The following is a 22876-nucleotide window of genomic DNA, read 5'->3' on the forward strand; positions in this document are numbered from 1 at the left end:
TTGTGGTGAAAAGGTCCCTGCTGCAACAGGTTCCTGTGCACTAGAAGTCGAAGAGGCAAATCCACCAGGAGCCTCCGCAGATCCGCTTTCCACAGTTTTTGAGGTGTTGGAGTGGATTCTTGGGTACTGCGGTGATGGCCACTCTCAAGGGGAGGAGCCCCGTGAGGAACCGCAGTGCTAGGCTAGACTCTATACACGCAGACACAGAGGATTTGTATTTATTATACAGCTTGGAGATACTGGCCAGGGGTTGGCAGTAGTGAGATAATCCAGTAGAAGCAGTCCAGGGGTCCTCAGCAGAGGAGACCAGTCCCACACTTGAATAGATGGTAGGCAGTGCGAGGTAGTAGAGGAAGTCCCGGATGCAGACTCCCAGCGCTGAGCTGTAGGTGAGACAGACTGACAAGGTTAGATTACTCACTGAAGTAGATAGCTGTATTGATGGAGATCTTGTCAGGCAGAAGTAGTTGAACTGCAGGCACCAAGGCAGGGAGAGCAGGCCCTTGAGGAGCGAGTACCCGGTATCCCAGATAGGCACCTGAAAGGAAGCATAAGGGCCCCCGAGGAGCGAGTACCCAGGTTAGAGATGAAAGACCCCAAAGGGCAGAGAGAGCTTCCAGCGCCAGCAAGGAAGCGGTAGAGCAGCTTAGACCGGAGGCGTTCCAATCCATACACGATCCTTGCTAACTCAGGCCTGGATTTATCAAAATGCGATAGCTAAAGGGGCGTGTTTTATGCAAATAGACAGTTTATCCCAATTTGCACTAATACCTATGCAAAGAGCTAAGTTAGCGCAAATTGCGTGGATAAAGACGTTGGTGGCGTCCGCACGTACACCCTAGGAGGCCATTAGAAGAAACATGGCGAACACAGTCGCCATCCAGGGACGCCGGAGAGAGTGGCATGAAGACGTGGCAGCAGCCATCTTCCCAAGGTTTGAGGAGAGAGAAGGAAGAAAGGTGAGGCACGGAGGTCGAAGCTGTCTGAGACCGACGGATGCAACACACAGTCACCTGGGCCAAACTGGAGCGACCAAGAGCATCATCCCTCTGTGGCGTTCGATCCTTTGAATCAATCTGCCCTATATGGGCCATAGAGGAAAGGCATACAGCAACTTGCCTTCTGCCCACTCCTGCACTAGGGCATCGATCGCCAATGTCTTCGGATCTCTTCTGCGGCTGAAGAATCACAGAAGTTTCACATTGTGCAAAGTCACCAACAGGTCTAGGAATGGGAGACCCCAGCAATCCCAAATCAGCTGAAATGCCTCATCTGACAACACCCACTCTCCTGGGTGCAGACTCTCCCTGCTGAGAAAGTCTGCTCTTACTTTGTCTGTGTGAGGCTGAGATCATCTGGAGATGCACCTCTGCCCTTTCCATAAGTTGATCTATTTCCTGTGACATTTGTTGGCTTTTGGTACCTCCCTGCCAATTGATGTATGTCACATTCGTTGCATTGTCCGACATTATTCGGACTGATCGACCCTGCAGCCAGACTGTAAACATGCCAACTGGACCGCCCTGGCTTCCAGCCAATTGATGTTCTAGCACTCCAGCACCCTTGTACTGTCAGCTCCTAACAGTGAGTTCTCCAAAGAGACTCGCTTCCATTGTCAGTACCACCTCAGTTGGAAGGAGACCTCCATCGGCAAGTGGAGCTGAATCAAATAGTCCTGAGGCTGCAGATTCCACCGAGAAAGCACGGAGCGCTGAAGAGGACACAATTGTGCTCTCGCCCACGGTACCACTTCCAGAGTTGCAGCCACTACGCCAAGGACCTGCAGGTAAGACCATAAAGTCGGACACAGAGTATGCAATAACAGATGGAGCTGAGCTAACAACTTCTGAATTCGAGCTTCCGGCAGGAACACCTTTCCCTGCTTTGTATTGAACCAAACCCGAGATATTCCAGTGACCGAGTAGGCTGAAGACTGCTTTTGGCAAGGTTCGCCACCCACCTGAGCTCCCGCAACAGGGAAATCACCAGGCGGCTCTCCTTCCAGTGACTTGTGATTAAGCCTTGCCGTGCATAAAGGGCCAAAAAAAAAAAATCTAGCTTTCTGTGGTGCCTCCTACTAGTAATGTGACAATACTAAGTCAGAGGAACCACAGAATGCTGTATCATGAGAAATTGAAAAGGGGCAAAAAACGGAAAGGGTAAAAAAAAAATTCTGTGCGCATAATATACAGGAACAATATACAAACTCCAGGCCATGTATACTGTGCGCGTATATTGTGCCGCACACTGCCATGTTTCCTGGGCGCCTGATGCTAGGGGTGCACAGTTTCCCCTAGCAGGTCCTTTTTAGCACAGCTGCTCATTTGCCTATTGCATCAAGCGCCCAGGGGCTGTGGTTGTGCGCTCATTATGAAAACGAAAGCGCCTGTTTCACCGCACGCTTTTATTGCATTGGCCCCCCCTTTGTGGCATACTCCGAAACTCAGCGCCGCATAATTACTTCTTACTCTCTATATCAAAATAATCAGGGGTGTGTGTGTAAAGTCACAGGCACACTCGATGATAAGCACTGAAATTTCACGGGCACAAAACACAGGTTTTAAGTTTTGCTTCCAGATGAGCATAACAAGAGGTTCCACCCAGAATTAAAAAAAACTGACTTTCCGGGACGTATACGGACAAATCCACGATCCACGGGTACGTGTGGATCAAAAGCAAGAAAGAAATCCCACCCCGATCTCTCCTGCAACTTTGAGGTGGACAGGACAACAAAGACGAATCTTGTTAGAAACGTCCGGCAATCTCCTGCCTTGTTTCCCTTCAGAAAGTAGGATTAAAAAAACCCCCCAAAAAGGCCAGCGTTTTATTAGCAGGGCCGCCTACAAAGCGAAACTGAAAGCGTGCGCCTCATAGGGCGAAAGTTTTTATGTCACTAACCACGGGGCAAGCTGCTGCTCATTAGTGACGTGCTGTGGATTATTTGCTGTTTCCTTTCTGTACCTCTCAGTGGTTTTATGTTCAACCTTCCCCTCTGAATTTTTTTTTCTTCTTCCAGGTACTTTTTCCCAAGCGCACAGCAAACTTTTATTTTATTTTTGGTTTGGTAGCTGTAGTTGCGCCGGGCGGGGAGCGGACACAATGGCCGAAGCATCTTCCTCGTTCACTGCCTCTGCCCCCGATGAAGATTTTTATTGTCCCGTCTGTCAGGAAGTCTTTAAAACCCCCGTGAGAACGGAAGCCTGTCAGCACGCGTGAGTAACCGAGCCCCGGCTGTCTTCTCTCTGCCTGTTTGCTCACGAGTGCGTTAATAAATAGTAAGAAAAGAAACCCCCAGCTTTCAATGTATTGTGGTAGCCTGGGAGCTCCTCTCAAATACTGCTTTGCACGTTTGCTGATGATCCTATTTCCTGAGAGGGTGGCAAGTAAACATCCTGAGCCAAAGCTTGCTTCTGTCCTTCAGTGTCTACCTTTAGTTAGAATTAATTTTTTTTTTTTTTTTACCAGAAAATAACTGCAGGCAATATACAATAAATGTATTTAAACATTTCCCAAGATGTATTAAAAAAAAAAAAGTTCCAGTGCGGCAGAACTTTATTTGAACTAAGGAATGCAAATGTGCATTGAGCAAACGATAATATTATCAGTGCTGTGCACAAGTTTCATTTAATTTAGTTTGCAGATTTCCCCCCACCCCATCCCATTTCATTGTAATTAGTATTTCACTCCTGAGAAAATAACAGCGTTTAAAGTTTTTAACAAGATTATGTAGCTCCTGATTTTAGTAAACTTTTTTTCTCCTTTAGGAGAAAAATAGTTAACCGGGCTGTTAGTTAAGAACATAAGAAATTGCCATGCTGGGTCAGACCAAGGGTCCATCAAGCCCAGCATCCTGTTTCCAACAGAGGCCAAACCAGGCCACAAGAACCTGGCAATTATCCAAACACCAAGAAGATCCCATGCTACTGATGCAATTAATAGCAGTGGCTATTCCTTAAGTAAACTTGATTAGTAGCCGTTAATGGACTTCTCCTCCAAGAACTTATCCAAACCTTTTTTAAACCCAGCTACACTAACTGCACTAACCACATCCTCTGGCAACAAATTCCAGAGCTTTATTGTGCGTTGAGTGAAAAATAATTTTCTCCGATTAGTCTTAAATGTGCTACTTGCTAACTCCATGGAATGCCCCCTAGTCCTTCTATTATTTGAAAGTGTAAATAACTGATTCACATCTACTCGTTCAAGACCTCTCATGATCTTAAAGACCTCTATCATCTATCATACCCCCCTCAGCCGTCTCTTCTCCAAGCTGAACAGCCCTAACCTCTTTAGCCTTTCCTCATAGGGGAGCTGTTCCATCCCCTTTATCATTTTGATTGCCCTTCTCTGTACCTTCTCCATCGCAACTATATCTTTTTTGAGATGCGGCGCCCAGAATTGTACACAGTATTCCAGGTGCGATATAGAGGCATTATGATATTTTCCGTTTTATTCACCATTCCCTTCCTAATAATTCCCAACATTCTGTTTGCTTTTTTGACTGCTGCAGCACACTGAGCCGACGATTTTAAAGTATTATCCACTATGATGCCTAGATCTTTTTCCTGGGTGGTAGCTCCTAATATTCATTGTTACGAATCCAAAAAGACTGCTGTGATCACTACCTAATCCCAAGGTTTTAGTTTACATCCCAAGCAGGAGGAGCACGTGATTTGTAGCACAACTGCTCCCAGGCAGATTTCGGAGCATTCAGAGCATTGAGCGAATCGTAGAGGGCCAAAACATGCGTTTTCGAGCAAAGAAGCACGAGCACGTAGCTGCTTTACTGTAACTGCCCTGGCTCAGCTAGCAAACAGAGTTAAGTTTCATTTCCTGACTCGGGCAGAGGGGTGGGGGCCTATAGTGAAGAGGATCCATCTCCAGAGCTGGCTGGCCAGCAGGAAGAGAAGCATCAGATTCCCTTCCCCCTCTACCCCTGCCATCTCTGGTTTTTTTTTTTCTCTGACTCATCTGGCAGGGGGTGGGGTGTCTGCTGTTTAAATCTGCTTCTTAGATGTTAGGGGATGGACTAAGGGAAATGGGAGAGGACAGGAGAAGATCTGAAAGAATAAAAGGAAGAAAGCACATCCTCTCTTATTTCCTTCAGCACTGTATTCTTTTGCCATCATATTTTGTTCCACAGGTTTTAGGGGCTCTCATAACAGAGTATTTAAACCTCCTAACACACCTACAAACACTTATTTTCATGGGCCCTTTGCCCCAGCTAACCTCCTTCCCCACTGCACTCTTCCTCTACTTTTAACTATTCTTATTCTTGTGCCACCTGTCATCATTAGGTATATCCTTTTTTTTTTTGGCTGGGGGGGGGGGGGGAACTAGCATTTTTGCTGCCTTATGTGAAAAATTGCTGAGCTATGCAGTGCTCCCCCCCCCCCCCCCCGTTCTGTTTTGTTGGGTTTTTTTTTGCACAAAATTTTTGTTGTTTTCCCCAATAATCAACACAATAGAAACTGTCAGTCTCACGCTCTGTCCCAAGCCCCTTTTCGCAGCCCTGCTCCCTATGGCAATCAAAACTATGAAAATTAACAAACTTCCCCAAACCTATTTTACCCCAAGATTTCTAAATTGTGAATGACCTCCATGTGCTCCTTGCCCACCTTCCGGTATGTAGAATTGATGCCAGCTGGGCTCTGTAGCCGGCATCAGTTTTGTTGTACAGAAAAATGTGCATTGCTATGGTGCCAACCAGAAAACCCTTAAAAAAAAAAAAAAAAAGACACTTGGAACCCTTACTAGGCCAATTGTAATGCGTCTTAGGTGTAGATTTGGCTCTTGGACAGCTTTCAGTAAACTGAATGACAACAATGTAGTAAAAATCCCATACCAAAACAGTACTAACTGCAAGCACTCACAGGAACAACCCTGGCAAATATTATATCATGCCCTAAACATCTATTAGGAAAGCAGAACAAACCAGTCTGCTTTACATTCCTACATAAAAACTATACATTCTAGTAGAATACCTCACCTTGCAGAACAGACAGACCTTCACCAAATACAGAATAAAGAGACGATAAAATATAAATAAAAATATGCAGACAGAACCTCACCTGGAAATTCCAATCAGCTAGACTTTGCTTCATAATATACAATGGAAAAACAGAAACATCACCAATCCTCAAATCAAACAATAAAATCAAGAAATATAAATCAGTCATAATAAACCATACTAATAAAAAGAATATTGCCAAAAAGATGACAAATAGAATAAAATCCAATAATTAAGAACTCATATAAAAACTTTTCAACATTTCCAAAAAGCAATAAAATATTTCAAGATAGTAGACACATCAAACACCCAATAATTAAACCAAGAAGGGAAAAACACCCCGCTTCCCATACTTGAAAACTTTTTGAATTTCAGTCACCTTGAGCTTGCTGTGGATTAGTGGGGGTGGCAAGAAATTTTCACACCACCTTCCCCACGGCAGGTTTCCCATTCCCATCCACCCATCTCAGACAGGCTCCCATTCATACCCAACCACCATCCCACCTCAGGCAGGCTCCCTTTCACAACCAACTAACCCACCTACTCACCCAGCCATTCATCATAGGTAGGCTCTCATTCGTGACCAACCCAACCACTCATCCCAGGCAGGCTCCCATTCTTTCTTTCTCACACTCACTCACATACACCCATCCCCTCCCCACGCACGCATGCACACGCACACACCCATCCCCCCCATGTAAGTATACACGCACAAATACACACACCCACACTCCCATCCTCTCAGGCAGACATGCGCTTGGGGGGGGGGGGGGAGAGGAATGAGTGTGTGGGGGCCAGACATGTGTTTGGGTGGGATGAGTGTGAGGGGTCATTGTTTTTTTTGGTTTTTTTTTCACTTTTAAGGAGCTACAGAGTTCAGTGGCTGAGACTGGAGTGGTGGTGCACCAGTTAATCATACAACTGGCTTGCATGGGAGGGTTGCTAGATAGAAGCCATTACTGAATAATTGTGAGTTTAAAAATTTTATTTTTAGCGCATACTGTCTGGAACAATCTGTATAATGTCATATAATCCATAAAAATCTGATGGATGTTTTAGGGAGTTAAATACTATTACTAGCCACTGTGTTCCTCTATTATACTCACAAAATTATTTTTTAAGTGTTTTCTGTATATAAATACCTTCTAATAAAAGTAGTTTTAATCTCATGTGTATTGGGCTTTTTTTGGGCTTGTTATTTTGGAAAATAGTGCTTGTTTTTTCATTAAAAAATGGCAACCCCGAGATAGATGCAGTGTGAGACGAGAGAGAGGAGATGGAGAAAAATCTCACCCTTTCATTTCTGGTCTGCAGATGACAGAAGAGAGGAAAAATTCCTGAAAAGAGTATGAGAGAGTTTTTATCCTAGCTGCTTTGGGAGGTGAGAAATCTGAACAGCAGAAGGCTAGGGGACTGGAGATTCAGATGCAGAACTATAGTTCTTGGGGTTGGTGAAACCATCTGAATGGTTTGGGCTTCTTTCTGCCTCCCCAGATTCTTGCTACATCAGCTGGTGTACTGGATGGGTGCCTTATCTGCAGATGCCTGTGTAAATGTCTCTGGAGGGATCTGTTTTACATGCTGAGTTGTGTTGATGCTCAACATAGCGAGAGGTGATGTGCTGGAAGACGGGCCTCCCCGTTTCTGAAGGGCCCAGGCTCGTTGATTCTCTTGCACCCCTTCTAGCTATACCACTGAGTCTAGCTATTATTATATTGGAATTATTTATTTATTTATTTATTTATTTAGCATTTTTATATACCGACGTTCTCGATACCAACAAAGCTGGAAGATCTCTAGCAGCAGTCCTGAAAAATCTCCAGCAGAGTTCTGAAAGCACTCGGCCTATTCTTTGCTCACCCAACCATTTGCTTTGCTGACTCATATCCCATCTTTCAACCGGAAGCTGCGCTCTCTCACTATAGTGGAAATATGGCCTCCCATACTAACAAATCAACAGGGCTTGCAGAAGTTTTAATATGAATACGGCGCGAGGATAATTAGAAGCATGTTGAGCTGCAGTTGATTGCCTTCTAGTGAGTTACTCGGTCAACCAAATTAACACAGCTTTTTATATATATATATAATTTATTTTTTTTAACTTTCACAAAACAAAAAATTCACAAAATAAAGTGGTAAGCTTACTTGATTTGCTTAGCAGAACGTTAATAAGAAAACATCATTACCAGACAAATAAATCTGTATCCCCATAGTGGGGGCCCAGCCCACAGTAAGGGAGAGAGACAAGTAGATAACAATATAAATCAAAATATAAGAAACCCTCAAAAACACCCAACAAAAAGGAAAATGTGCCTATCAATTACAACACTGTGGTCATGATCCCCTTTCTTTAAAAAGATAGAAAGAAACAGAATTAATTCACTCCTAACTCATCCTGAAGAAACACTTTCAAGTGAGAGAGGTCAAAAACATAAGCTTATTCCCCTTATAATTCATAAGGCACTTGCAGGGAAATTTAAGAAACGTGACTCCCTAGTTCTACCACCTGCTGCCATAGTGGAAGAAAGCTTTCCTACACAGTCTGCGTAGACATTGCCAAACCTGGAAAAAAATAAAATTTTGACTCGCCCCAAAAAGACAAATGTCTATATTTAAAATACAGTCTATGCAGCCTGTCCATGTCAGACTCAAGACTAAAGGTCACCAATAATGTAGCTGTCCAACGAACTTCCCAAAAAGCTGACAATTCCAGGCTGTCCAGGGATGAAATAGTGCCCGAACGCCCCCTCTTCAGGATTTATCTCATGTTTTCCCTTGGGTGGTAAAAGATGTTGGAAATTCCAGTTTACCTTTCCTCTGATATGTTACGTATCTCCTTCCTATATCTCTTTAAAAGGTCCCAGGCGGCCAGCAGCCTGGCTTGTGGGAAGTTTAGAAATCAAAGGTTTCTTGCTCCGCTGCAATTCTCAAAAGTTTCTAATTTGTTGTGTAGAGCCAAGTTACCTTCAGAAAAGCCACAGTAGATGACTGTAAGCCAATGATCTGGGCTCCTATAGTGGTGATTTACTCATCTACCCATCCTTGGGTCTTGGGTTACAGATTTCGCCACAACTTCATAAAAAAACTTTGCACAACTTGGAAACAACAGGAACTAAAAAGTAACTTCCATCCAGGTAATTATAGTACAAATATCCTTCAATGTGATTTTTCTCCCAGGCCAGGGATATTGTTGGTATCTTCATCCATCTTTACCGCAGGCATTGATTCTGGAATTGGTGCTGAAGTGCAATGAGAAGAATTCTCCTGCCCTTTGATGCTGCTTCTTGCGAAGACATCTGGGAGGACGCTAACTCCTGTGGCTTCTTCTCTTGTAGAATCCAGAACCGATGTTATCAGATCCCTCCCTGTCATGCCTTCAGTCTCACCACCTCCAGCGATGACAAAACCGGAACTCACTTTGGCACTGGACCACTTCGGGGGGGGGGGGAGGCAGGAAGGTATTGGACCACAGCAGGGCGAGAGGCACAGGCTTCTGGAGGCCAGGGAGTTTTTTTTTTGTTTTTTTTTTTGCTGAAGATGAACCATAACTTGAGCTCATTAGCAGTCTCCTGACAAACAGTGGCAGCGAGAGGATCCTGAGTTCTAGCCTTCATAAAATGATCGATCCGTCACTGGCAACAGAGGTGGTGCTGGTGGAGTCTTTGATTTAGCCTTCCCTTTCCCCCTCATGGTGGTGATAGAAACAAAAGATAAGTCGGCAACTGGAAGCTCTTAATTCAACGTCTTATCCAGGCATGACCTTGTCTGTCTCCTAGCTTCAGTTTCTAAATAGTAGAGGGAAGCGGAAGGCTGTTAGGGTGTTCTGTTTTCTTTCCTTCAAGAAGCAATCCATGGAAGCATGATGGCAGAAAAAGGTGATATGACCTATCTAGTCTTCCCAAAGACAGTCTTGATTTGCATAGTAGAAGCTAAACATTTTCTCTCTGTGTGGTAAGGTTTCATATACCAGCACTCTCAACATTTTCTAAGTACTGTTTTATTAAGTAACTGGCAAAAAGGGCCTGGCGTTGTACGGGTATTCTGGTCTATAACAGCCTGTGTGTGTGCGCATGTGTCTGTGCCTCTCTTTCAGGCTGATACGCGTTTGGCTGTGCGTTTTTCGACGCGCTATTTTTACCCTTTATACAGTAAGGGGTAATAACGTGTCAAAAACGCGCGGCCAACCCCCCCCCCCCCCCCCCCCCCCGAAACTAATAGCGCCCGCAACATGCAAATGCATGTTGATGGGTCTATTAGTCATTCCCGCGCGATACAGAAAACTTTACTTTCAGAAATTAACGCCTGCAAAAGGGAAGGCACCGGGAAAGTGTACAGAAAAGCAGTGAAAAAACTGCTTTTCTGTGCACCCTCCGACTTAATATCATAGCGATATTAAGTTGGAGGCCCAAAAAAAAAAAAATTAAAAATCTGCCCGTGGGTTGGAAGACGGCTGCTCATTTTTATTTATTTATTTTTATATACCGACATTTTGATCTGAGATATCACATCTGTTTACATTCAGGTAATGTAGGACTTTCCCTATCCCCAGAGGGCTTAAAATCTCAGGCCTGGATTTATCAAAATGCGGTAAGTACCGCATGCGATTGCAAAAGGGGCGTGCAAAAATTATGTTTATGCAAAAATTCAGTTTATTGCAATTTGTGCTAATTACCTATGCGAAGAGCTAAATTAGTGCACATTGCGATAACATTATCTGAATTTGTGATAGGTGTCAGACCTGTTGTAGTTCCTGCATATGACCACTGGGTGAACCATTTTTGAGAGTGAGCGCACCTGGCCATAATGTCATCCCCATAGGTAGGTATTTGAATCCCTATGGTAGGCCCACCTAGTAACTCGAGGTGGGGTTTAGGTAAGAGTGTAGGGGGTTAGGGGCCACTTTGACATTCTATGTGACACATACGAACAGAACAGTGGTCTCTTGTGAAGATTTGATGACCTTCGGAGTGAGGAAACTCAGTCCAAGATGAGATTTGGGTAGTGTTCTCTCCACCTAGCTTGATGGACTCTCTACCTGGGTAACATCAAGCTAGGTGGAGAGAACATTGCCCAAATCTCATCTTGGCGTGAGTTTCCTCACTCCGAAGGCCAGCAAATCTTCACAAGAGACCACTGTTCTGTTCGTATGTGTCACATAGAATGTCAAAGTGGCCCCTAACCCCTACACTCATACCTAAACCCCACCTCCAGTTACTAGGTGGGCCTACCATAGGGATTCAAATACCTACCTATGGGGATGAAATTATGGCCAGTCTCACGCTCTCTCGCTCTCGCTCCCTCCCCCGAAGGTTCTGGGCCCTCCAAGAGGTATCGCAAAAGGCGATGAAACCTTACCACACGCTCACAGCAGCTATCGCACAGCCTAACACAATTCAAAGAGGTGTTGTTAAAATCGGCGTTATACCATATGGTGCTATCGCATGCGTTAACAGGGCTTTACGCATGCGAAAACGCCTTATCGCATTTTGATAAATGACCCCCTAAGTTTGTACCTGAGGCAATGGAGGGCAAAATGACTTGCCCAATGTCACAAGGAGGGTCAAGCGGACTCAAACCATGGTCTCCTGGTTCGTAGCCTACTGCTCTAACCACTAGGCTATTCCTCCTCCCTCCTTTTTTTTTTTTTTTGCCGGCGTCCGTTTTCCGAACCCGTGGCTGTCAGCAGGTTCGAGAACCGATGCCAGTAAAATTGAGCAGTTGTCAAACCCGCTGACAGCCGCCGCTTCTGTCAAAATAGAGGCGCTAGGGATGTGCTAGTGTCCCTAGCGCCTCCTTTTACTGCGGGCCCTCATTTGCATGCGGGCCGATACTGAATCGCGCGCCCAGGACACTGGCCTGTGTGGGCGTCGGGAGAGCGGGCGCTCGCTGGCTCTCCTGCGCTTCTTTCTGTATTGGCCCGTTTGGGTGTAATTGCCTTCATATATATGTATGTATATACCTCTCTATCTCTATATATGTATTAGTGACACGCTCAACATCTTCTTATGTATAAATAAGAAATTATTTGCAAAGAGCAGTTTAATTTGTTTATATGCATGAATAAATGTTTTATATAACTGTATTTTGCAACCCGTTTGATTGTCGGTAAATTTAATCCATTGAATCTGGCTCTTCTGTCATCCTTATGGTTAATTGGTAAGGATATATGCAATAGAGGCAATTCAGAAAAGAAGCTACCAAAATACTGCAGCAAAGGTCTTTGTAGCTGTACCCCAACTTCTGCCTGGGCATGCAGGGGCTCACCGGGGAGGTCATGAGCCAGTAGAGGACCCATGCTCCTTGGGGTTCTTCCTGCATAGGATGAGGGGTGGCGTGTGGGGAGGAGTTGATATTTATTTCAAGACCCTTTATGGTTTTTCCTTTCCTGAAGCTCTTCTGCAAACATTCCTATCAAAGTCAAGAACTACACTTCACACAGTAGCTCTTGTTCAAAATAAAGAATCCTTTACTGGTCACTGATTGCAGAGAGTAAAAAAAAATCCACAGAAGTACACCACAGCTTAGTGCACCATACAGAAAAATCAAGTCCAAAGCACAAAAATAATCTCAGTCTCGCAGTAGCACTTTCTACATGCATGGGCAGGTAAGCTCCCCTGGGAGCTATAACTTCCTCAGAATAAGCCAGGAACTCCTGAGTGGATGCTTCCCTTTTGGTGACTGACAGCTTTGAAACTATCCTCGAAGCCTGGCAGTCTTCACTGGACTCCAGCTTGAAATTCTGTACTCTCCCTGGACAGATAAGGAGTAGGGATTTGTATCTCTCTTTCTTAAGACTCTCTCTGTGTCATCACAAAACTCAGGAATATACTTTCTTCCCTTCTGGAAAAATCTCTCCAAATATAAAGGACTGTCTTGCAGCTATGAAATGAGAGTTAAGGACCCTAGAGGAGAGGAGAGAGACGGGAGATATGCTGGAGATATTCAGATACCTCTGAGATAAAAGTAATGCTTCAAGAAGCAAGCATTTTGGATGATAGGAATTTCTAGAATTAGTGGTCATATTATGTGACCAAACGAAGGTAGACGTGAGTAATATAAAGAAATATTTCTTTACAAAAAGGGTAGATAATACATGAAATAGTCTCCTATGCAAGGTGGTAGAGGCTAAAACGGTAATTGAATTCAAGTAAGCATGAGATAAGCACGGAAGAAATGAGGGTAAAGCCTGGGATTGCGTAGGCTGTGTGGTACTGCGCCGGAGTAGGTACACTAGATGGGCCTTGTGGTTCTACCCACCTTCATTTCCTGTTTTTCTGTTCTAGATTTTGCAGGAAATGCTTCCTGACAGCAATGAAAACAAGTGGAGCACATTGTCCTATGTGTCGGGGACATGTGTCTAGGAGAGAGAGATCCCTACCCACCCGAGCCTCTGATATTGAAAGTGATATGAAGAAGTACTCTGGTAACTGCAAATGCTGTGGAAAGCAGGTGAGGTGACTGTAAATGGTGGTGGTGGTTCAGCTCCGGTGCTGTGTCTCTGAAAGGATAAAGACAGGGTGGAGGTGGTCCAGAGGGAGATTCACCAAAATGGTGCAGGGTCTGCATCAAAAGCCCCATGAGATGAGACTTAAGGACCTAAATATACTCTAGCGCAGGGGTTGGCAACTTTTCGACGTGAAGGCCCCGATAGAGGCCTGAAGAGTTGGAGTCTGTAGGCTATAAAACACATTGATGTTTTGACATAATGTACTTTTGTCTCCTTTAGGGTCTGATTTACTAAGGCTTCTTTTTTGTCCATTATGTATCTGGGAGGGGAAAAAAGCTTAGCAAATTATGCCCTTAACTTCAGTTTTAATGTGGGTCCCTGCCAGTTTCCCTCTCTGCCTCTCTTGCCCCCCCCACCCCCCCCAAGCCAGCTTCAGTCATTCTCCTTTTCCTTAGCCAGTCGCCTGATAGCAGTGGATGGGGGATCAGACAGGCTCTTTTGCAGCTGTGGGAATTGCGGATTGAGGCAGGAGCTACTTACTGCTGCTTGAGTTTCCTCTTGCTGGGAGAACCATCGCTGTTGAGCTCCTGCCTGCTGGGTTTGCTGCTGCTGCTTAGCATGCTGTGTTGCTGAAAGTGAGTTTGGGCAGAAGGCAGCAGTGGTCATGCCTTCAAGCAGGAAGCCGGGCATACTGTGCCCTTGTCTCCAGGCGGGTCGGGCTCTTGCTTCCGGCTGGTAGCGCTCCACCGATGGCCTGAACCCAAGGAGGGCTCCAGCTGGCAATTTAGAGAGCCCATGGGGCTGGAACTCGCGAAGCGCTTCCATCCACTGCATGGGCCGGATGAAGAGTGTCCGTGGGCCATATTTTGGACACCCTGCTCTAGAGGAAAGGAAACACATGGACATGGCATTCAGGTTCTGCAGTGATTTTATAAATGATGAATGAGAAGCAAATCTTTTTTTTTTTTCTGGGGGAAAATGTGCTCTACAACAAGAGGTCATGGTATAAGGCATCAAGAGGACAGGCTCAGGACCAGCATCTGAACATATTTCTTTGGTGGATGCATGGAAAGGCCTCCAAGTGGAGGCGGAGGCAAAATTGGCACTGGAATTCAAGAAAGCCTGGGATAAGCACTATAGATCCCTGTTTGCAAAGACGTGAAGGGGAAACCAAAGGTCAACTGGGGATGCAGCAGGCATGAGACTGGACAAGGCTATATGGGCTTATGGTCCTGATTTGCTGTCATATTTGTATGTTTCTGTGTTTAAAAAAAAATGTTTTAACTTCACAGTCGGGGGTGGGCAGAAGGCACAGGGTCAGATTTAAATTTTGGGCAAAAAGTAATGTATGAAAACTTGCAAGGTTTTAATTTGCTGCAACGTCTGAAAGGGCAAAATTTCTGGAAAAGAAATTGCTCAAGTTTAAACTTATACAAGTTTTTGGGTTGATTTTCTCCCCCCCTCTCCCTTTTCTTTAGGTGCAGGAAATTTAAATACTGCAGCAAAGCTGCACTGATTCAGAAGTGGGCAACATAGCGACTTTCAGGTTTCTTGCCCTTTTTTGCCCCAAACCTCAAATTTGGTCCATCTGTGTTTAGTAACACTTGAAAACTCCTAGCTAGCTATCCTAATTAATTGGGTCTCGCAGTGACCGCCCGATAGTCTGAATCATACTTCCATTGATTGCCACTGTAAATTAGAGTAAATGTCTCGGGGGAAGAATCAGAGTGCGGGTGACAGTAGTCACTGTGTTCTGTACGAAGAGGCTGGCAAGCCCTGTGACCTTTTCTTTCCAGTGTTTAATTTGGTGGTCCCCCACCCCCTGCAGGTCTGCTTTACTGCATAACTAAAATGCCATAAGCCAACTTGAGCTACAAACCAAACGTATGTAGAGATGTCATTAATATGCATTAAGGGCATCCTGAAAACCGCACGGGCACAGTGCTGGTGATGGTGGTAGGGATGCACGATGCCGGACCTCCCCAGAACCCTGTCTTCCACCCTCCCCCCATCCCAGCTGTGAAACTGCACTCTTGGAGAGCAATTTATTTCTGCCCCTCTGCTCTTCTCGGGTAGTGTGGCCACTGCATTTGTCCCCATGATATTCTGCTGTCATTGTGCCCGCAGCCTGCACCTTGAGAGGAGAACAGCATGGCAGCTGCCTGTGCTGCATGGGTCACAGGAACTGGGCAGAGTCCTATAACAGTAAGGTGAACAGACACTGGGGAGATGCAAGAGATGGGCAGGAAGGACACTGGTTGCTGGCTGGGGGGATGCTGCTTTTTCTCATAGCCTTAAAGGTGCAAGGAGTTGCAGGCCAATCGTATTCAGAGCGCCATAAAATAGAAAAATGCCACTGGCCAATCCCTGTAGGTCTAATGTGAAGTTTAGGAGAAAGTGCCACTGGGGCAGGGCATCTTTCAGCATAGCGGCACGCGTTCGGAGAAGGATACCTAGCCCCAGCACCTAGGGGCACTTAACAGGTAAATCCAACTCTGGTTGTTGAGAAGAGACAGGTGAATGAATGACTGACAGGCTACAGGGCAGGTAGCAGATGGAGAGAAAGAGGAACTTTTAGGAGAGGAGGAGGAGAGAGGCTTTTTTTTTTTTTGGGGGGGGGGTTCCAGACAACATTAGGTGATAGTTGCTTTCTCAGGAGGATTAAAATGAGAAATAATAATAATAAAAAAAAGATTAATGGAGAAGAGACAACTGAGAGGAGATATGATTTTATAGACCTCTATTATGAGAGGACTGAATGGGTAAATATGAATCGGTTATTTTACTCTTTCAGATTATACAAGGACTAGGGGGCACTCCATGAAGTTAGCAAGTAGCACATTAAAAAAAATTCAATTCTTATTCATTCAATACACAATTAAGCTCTGGAATTCATTTGGGGGTGGGGGTGGGAGAGAATGTGGTAAAGGCAGTTAGTGTAGCTGGATTTTAAAAAAGGTTTGGACAAGGTCCTGGAGGACAAGTCCATTAACTGCTATTAATTAAATTGATTTAGTGAATAGCCACAGCTTATTACAGGCATTAGTAGTATGGGATTTATGTACTGTTTGGGTACTTGGCAGGTACTTGTATCCTGGATTGGCCAGTGTTCGAAACAGGATGCTGGGCTTGATGGATCCTCGGTCTGACCCAGAATGGCAACTTCTTATTTATTTATTCTTATATTTTATTTGTTGTTTTTATATTTTTTATTTGTAATGATATCTGTTCATCTAATTTATGAAAATGATTTGGATTACAGGTTAAATTTTCTCAGATGAGACTTCATTACAAGTCATGCTGGAAATATCAGAAAGAATATGGCATTTCATCTAAAAACCAAAATCTTCCATTTTTCCCACCCTTATCAGACAACAGGTGAGCAACTTACTGTCTCTTCTGTGTGCCTAGGTTAGTATTTTCCGGCTGAAGTGGGATAAGAGATGTTGCATATATTTTTGTATAGCAGTGTGTGGCTTTTCTCTTATTTCTAGTGGAAACCTGATGAAAATTCAATGATGGAGGCAGCCTAACCCCTTTCCCCCTTCCTATTTGTCAATCTGTGGCTACCCTCTCCATTGCAGTCCACCCACCTGTCCCAGTTTGCAAAGAGTGCATGCTCCGAAGCAGATAGCGCTTCCAGCAAAACAGACAGACGTCATAGTCCTTCAGGTGTTTTCTTTTGTGTGTGTGTGTATATACAGTATATAAGATTGTGCATACTCTTTACATTCTGACTCCCACACTCTCCCCCTTCCTTACCTCAATGAATTTAATTAATAATATTCCTTCTGTTCTTTTCCCTCAGCATGCAGTTGTTTGTCTATGTATACATCTTCAAATCAATGTGCACTTGCATGAGGTTAATGCACACCTCATTCGACAAAAGAAACAAGATGCAGAGGTGGTGTTGTCCATACTAGCTTTAATTAATATATTTTACATTTTTTAATATCACCTTTATTAAAAAGAAATTGATTTCCAGCTTTTGTTGTGTTCATTTGTTTTTTTTTAATTTTGCTTTGCTATTTTTATTTTCTCTTTTTTCATCCTTTTGTCTATTTTTACCTTTCCTCTATTTTTACCTTTCCTCCTTTTTTCTCTCATACTTTCTTCTTTCCCCTACCTTTGCTTGCACTTACATTTCAAGTTTCTTGCACAGATCAGTATATAAGGAGGAACAGGGCCTAGCGTGGAAACAAAATGCGGAGCTTTTCTTGTATTCTTCTAGTGTATCTCTCGTGTGCGCTCTCGCTAGAATGTTTATGATAGATATGTTGAATGGATGGTAGCTAGGGTTGGGTCCTTTGTCAATTGCTAATGCTTTCAAGTTTCTGACTTTTGCTAATTCCATCTTTGTTTGCCCAGTACTGATAAGAGATAGGGCCTTCTCTGTCCTCTTGCCGAGCAGTTCTCATACCTTGTTGAAGTTTCCTAGCCCTTTACTTTGCTGTAATTTATGCTAATCAGAAGATGTATTTGATTTTCACAACCTAATGAATTATTTGCTTATCAAGAAAACTATGGCAAGCATACCTCATGGACTCTCTGCCAAGAGACCATAAAGATGTGGCAGTGGGCATGTGACCATCAAGCTGTCTTCTGGGAATTTGCGACATGTTGGCAGATCGCCTCAGCAGGGCATTTCATCCTTACGCATGGTGCCTGCACCAGTTAATAGCCAGCAGGCAGTTTGACCTTTGGGGACATCCATTGATTGACCTCTTTGCGTTAGAAGAAATCAAAAAAGTGGAAAGAGTTTGCTCCATTCTTCCAAGCAAATTCATATCTGCTCTATATGTTTTTCTGATCATCTGGAATGTAGATCTTGTGTATGCTTTTCCACAGATTCCACTAATAGCCAGGACAGTGCAAAAAGTACTCAAGAGCCTGGCCTGCCTGATACTTATTTCACCAGTATGACCAGGCAAGTGTGATTCTCATCCCTAGTACAATTATCTTTCAGCCCCTTTCCACCTGATTCTTCTAGGGTCGATCCAACCTTTTTAACTCAAGAAGAAGACCGTCTGCATTATCCAAAACTCCCCTCTCTTAACTTAACAACCTGTATGTTAAGCACTTGCTGATTGCATCCCTATCCATGCCCAAAGAAGTTGAAGACGTGTTAGTATCTGCCAGGAAGTCCTCAACCATAAAGTCTTACAGTTTTAAATGGAAATGGTTTACATCCTGGTGTCAGCGGAGCTCCCTGGTCCCATTTGCATGCAAAACGCAGGAGCTGCTTCAGAATTTATTCTTTCTTCTTCAGGTCACAGTACCTCTTCAGTCAAGGTGCATTTCCATGCCATAGAGGTGGAAGTTAAAACAATATCCAACAGCCTTTAGTGTCCAGGTTTATAAGATGTTTATGGCATACAAAACCTCTAATAGCCAAACCACCTGTACCATGGGACCTTAACATGGTTCTGGCACAGCTTATGTAGCCATCCTTCAAACCATTGGAATAGGCTCCTTTTGGAAAGTATTATTCCTTGCTGCGATCACATCTGCTAGAAGTGTCTGTGAGCTTCAAGCACTGATATGTTACTCTCCAAAAATGCAATTCTTCCACAATAGGGTGTTGCTCTGCACTCACCCCATGTTTCTGCCAAAACTGGTGTCTGCTTTTAATTTAAATCAAGCCATCACTTTATCCATGTTCTTTCTAAGTCTGCACACTCATGAAGGGGGAAAAAGCCCTTCATTCATTGGACTATAAGATAGCTTTGGCTTACTAACCAAAAAGATCTTCGCCAGATTGCTGGCCTCACAACTATTCATCTCTTAAGATTCTAACCATCTGGGCATACCAGTTTCTAAGTGCACTTTGTCCAACCGGCTAGCAGGCTATATTGCACATTGTTATGCTGTCTGTGCCCTCCACCTTCGAGAATCTGTTAAGGCTCATCAAATGAGAGCCATGGCTGCATCAATAGCTCATCTTTGAGCTGTACCTATCGAGGACATCTGCAGAGCTTTAACCCGGTCATCAATGCACGCCTTTTCATCCTGTTACTCTCTAGACAGTACTCTAGACCAGTGGTTCTCAACCTTTTTCCCATAGTGACACACCTGACAGACCACACTCACATGTGTAAGAACATAAGAACATGCCATACTAGGTCAGACCAAGGGTCCATCAAGCCCAGCATCCTGTTTCTAACAGTGGCCAATCCAGGCCATAAGAACCTGGCAAGTACCCAAAAACTAAGTCTATTCCATGCCACTGTTGCAAGTAATAGCAGTGGCTATTTTCTAAGTCAACTTAATTAACAGCAGGTAATGACTTATCCAATCCTTTTTTAAACACAGCTACACTAACTGCACTAACCACATCCTCTGGCAACAAATTCCAGAGTTTAATTGTGCATTGAGTGAAAAAGAACTTTCTCCGATTAGTTTTAAATGTACCACATTCTAACTTCATGTAGTGCCCCCTAGTCTTTCTATTATCCAAAAGAGTAAATAACTGATTCACATTAACCCGTTCTAGACATCTCATGATTTTAAACACCTCTATCATATCCCCCCTCAACTGTCTCTTCTCTGTGACACACTGCTCATTACAATTCATGGCGGAAATAAAAAATCAAGGTCCAGTATTATTTTTATTGTTAAGAATGACATAAGGAAAAGATACGTATTCTGTCTGAAAGGAAATTGCATAAATAGTAAACATCTCACACCAGAGCAGCACCAATTTCCAGCACTTAAACAGTAACCACCTTACCTAAGAAAAGGCAACACTGAAAATATTACCCCAGGCCTTAAGATACCAATGCATCTCCTATTAGGAAAATGGACCAAGTCTAAAGAGCCCTTCACAGAAACTACACGCCAGCAGAAAACCTCACCTGAATCACATGTGCTGACCCTCACCTAACAAAGAAAAAAGAGACCAAAACGCATAACTAGAAGCATGCAGATATAAACTGAATTGGAAACCACAACAAGACAGAATCTCTGTATGCAGTGTAACAAAGGAAAAAAAGAATCATCACCCATCCTTATAAAACAAATCAAGAAATATAAAATCAGTAGCAGTAAAACCATACTAACAAAAAGAACAGATTATTTCAAAACAACTGATGAATGGAATATCCAATAATTAAAAACTCATATAAAAAATTTTCTAGATACCAATAAAATATTTCAAAATAGCAGACACAAAGACCTAGTAATGAAAAATAATAAGGATACAAAAAATGTTTTGCTCTGCATACCTGGGAACATTTGATATCCAGGTGCCCTGAGATTGTTTTGAATTAGCAGGGGGGAGGGATGGTTTGCTTACAACTTTCTCCTCTCTCTCACACTGGCTCTCAATCACTCACATATACACATGCATTTTCTCTCTCACTTATATAGACTCTTAATTACAGATTAACACACATGCTGTCTATCTTTTCTCGCTTTCAATCACATACATGCTATTTCTCACAAACACACACACAGAGGATCTCAAACACATATGCTTGCTCATTCACTCACTCTCTTCCCCGCCCCTCCTCCCCCCGAACTAGCGGCAGCAGCAGCATCTTCCCAACCCTAAAGGGGGGTTTTCAGCAGTCGCAGAGAAAGGAGTCCCATCGGCCGCGAGGGTTGATGTTCCTCATTGTACTCTGAGTTGCGCTGCTCATCCTTCAGGCCGCGCCTCTCTTCTTTTCTTCGGGCTGATGCTGCCCGCACCAGCATGGTCTCTTCTTCGCACGCACCTGCTGCTCAGCACTTCCTCTTCCGGGGCACTGGAAGAAGAGAGCATACTGGTGCCGCTGACTCCAGTTGTCCTGCCGCGTTCCGCCCGGGCTATCGGTATTTTAAGCCGGGGTGAAGGACCTATTTTGCTTGGGTAGGGGGAGCAGCTGGGTCAGCGGTGGACCGGGGAAGTGTGTTGACACACCTCTGTGTTCTTGGCGACACACCGGTTGAGAACCACTGCTTTAGACCGTACATCAAGAAGTGACATTAAATTGGACAAGCAGTTTTGTAGTCAGCTGTCTATGGTGGGGTCCAAATTGCATTATTTAGTAAGTACTCCACTGCATCCCTCAACTTGGGACTCCCCACGAGTCATGGCTAATTGAGCTCTGCTTGTTGATGGAGAAGGCTAGTTAGCGTACCATAAATGGTGCTCTGCATGGACAGCAGGATGAATTAGCCTTGCTTAATATCTGCCTCCCTGGAGAGTTAACTACCCAGCTAAACGTAGCTTTAAAGTCGACTGAGGGGCTCATGAGGAAATGCCCGCATGGGAATTCCCGCACATGCTGCTTAGAGCAAAAACTGTGAGCTAAGAGAGACGGGACCTTTCTGCACCGTCTGATGATGTCATCCACGTGTCATGGCTAATTCATCCTGTTGTCTATGAAGAAACACTATTTACGGTAAGCAAACTTGCTTTCTAATAAAATGGCCATTTTAGTTTATTTTGTATGTAAAAAAAGTCATTTGGTGTTACTGTTATTTATTCTCTTGCAGTTTAATACTTTTTGTTTCAACTATTCTTTCGAATAATATCATTAGCAAGATAATTCTATTAGCGTGATCACATTCAAAGCCTTATCTTCGGGCAAAGAGTACTGTAATAATTCTCAAAATGTAAGTTTTTAGTGAATTCATATTAAACAGGAGGGCACATGAAAATTATTTTCCATTTTACCTTCCATGGGTAGCTTGTAAAATGGATCTTTGTTCTTTGTCTGCTGCTTTGTTCAGTTTTAATAGTTTCCTAAAGTTTTCTCACTTTCGTTTAAAAAAAAAAAAAATCCCTTCTGTGCCCCAAGGCATCGATAGTAAACGGAGTGACTTTTTCAGGCTGCTTTGAAATCCTAACCACTTCTCTACAATAAATACACTTCCCATAGACACTTGTCATGTTTTGTCTTGACTAGATTGTGAACTTCGTAGAGTTTTTTTTTCTCTTCTGTGTGTCTGCAGAGTACTGAGTATATCTGATAGTACTTTAGAAATGATAAATAGTAGTAATAGCGTTAATGTCATTGAGTACAAGGAATCAAAGCACCTGGAAGAAATGTATTTTTAGAGCAAACAGAAACTGTCATTCCTCTCAGCACTTCAGCAGTACAGAAGAGATCACAATATTTCACAAAATAATTGAAAAAACTGTTTTCTTCACAGGCACCCCCCCACCCTGCCATGAATTTCCAGGATTTCAACATTTTTAAATATCAGTTGCTACAACGGAACAGTTATAATTTCCAATGTTCTGTCTTCCCGTGCCACAGTTAAATTATTCCTCCACGTTCTCTCCCTCATCGTGTGTGGTGGTGTTCCAAATCTGCATTCCTCCATGCAAGCCAAGGTACTTGCACCTGGAAAAAAGGTGATGGGTGACTGGATACAATAAAAAATAAAATTGTGCACAATTCATAATCCATATAAAGAATTAAACAGCTTTT

General features: G+C 43.7%; 1 protein-coding gene across 2 annotated transcripts in view; it reads left to right on the forward strand.

Moving 5' to 3' along the window:
• Positions 1-2889: 2889 nt before the first annotated feature.
• The window catches only part of RNF138 (ring finger protein 138), a 42173-nt gene continuing 22186 nt past the window's right edge, over positions 2890-22876 (forward strand). The window contains exons 1-3 of one of the 2 annotated variants that reach the window (XM_029591193.1): positions 2890-3212; positions 13294-13459; positions 16720-16835. In XM_029591193.1, coding sequence (XP_029447053.1) covers positions 3100-3212; positions 13294-13459; positions 16720-16835 — 395 coding nt within the window. In that variant the 5' untranslated portion in view covers positions 2890-3099. Of the gene's footprint in view, positions 3213-10574; positions 10598-13293; positions 13460-16719; positions 16836-22876 lie in introns of those variants that run through there. The other variant, XM_029591195.1, reaches the window with a different exon arrangement.

This window comes from Rhinatrema bivittatum, chromosome 2, assembly GCF_901001135.1.
Source record: "Rhinatrema bivittatum chromosome 2, aRhiBiv1.1, whole genome shotgun sequence".
Taxonomy (NCBI): domain Eukaryota; kingdom Metazoa; phylum Chordata; class Amphibia; order Gymnophiona; family Rhinatrematidae; genus Rhinatrema; species Rhinatrema bivittatum.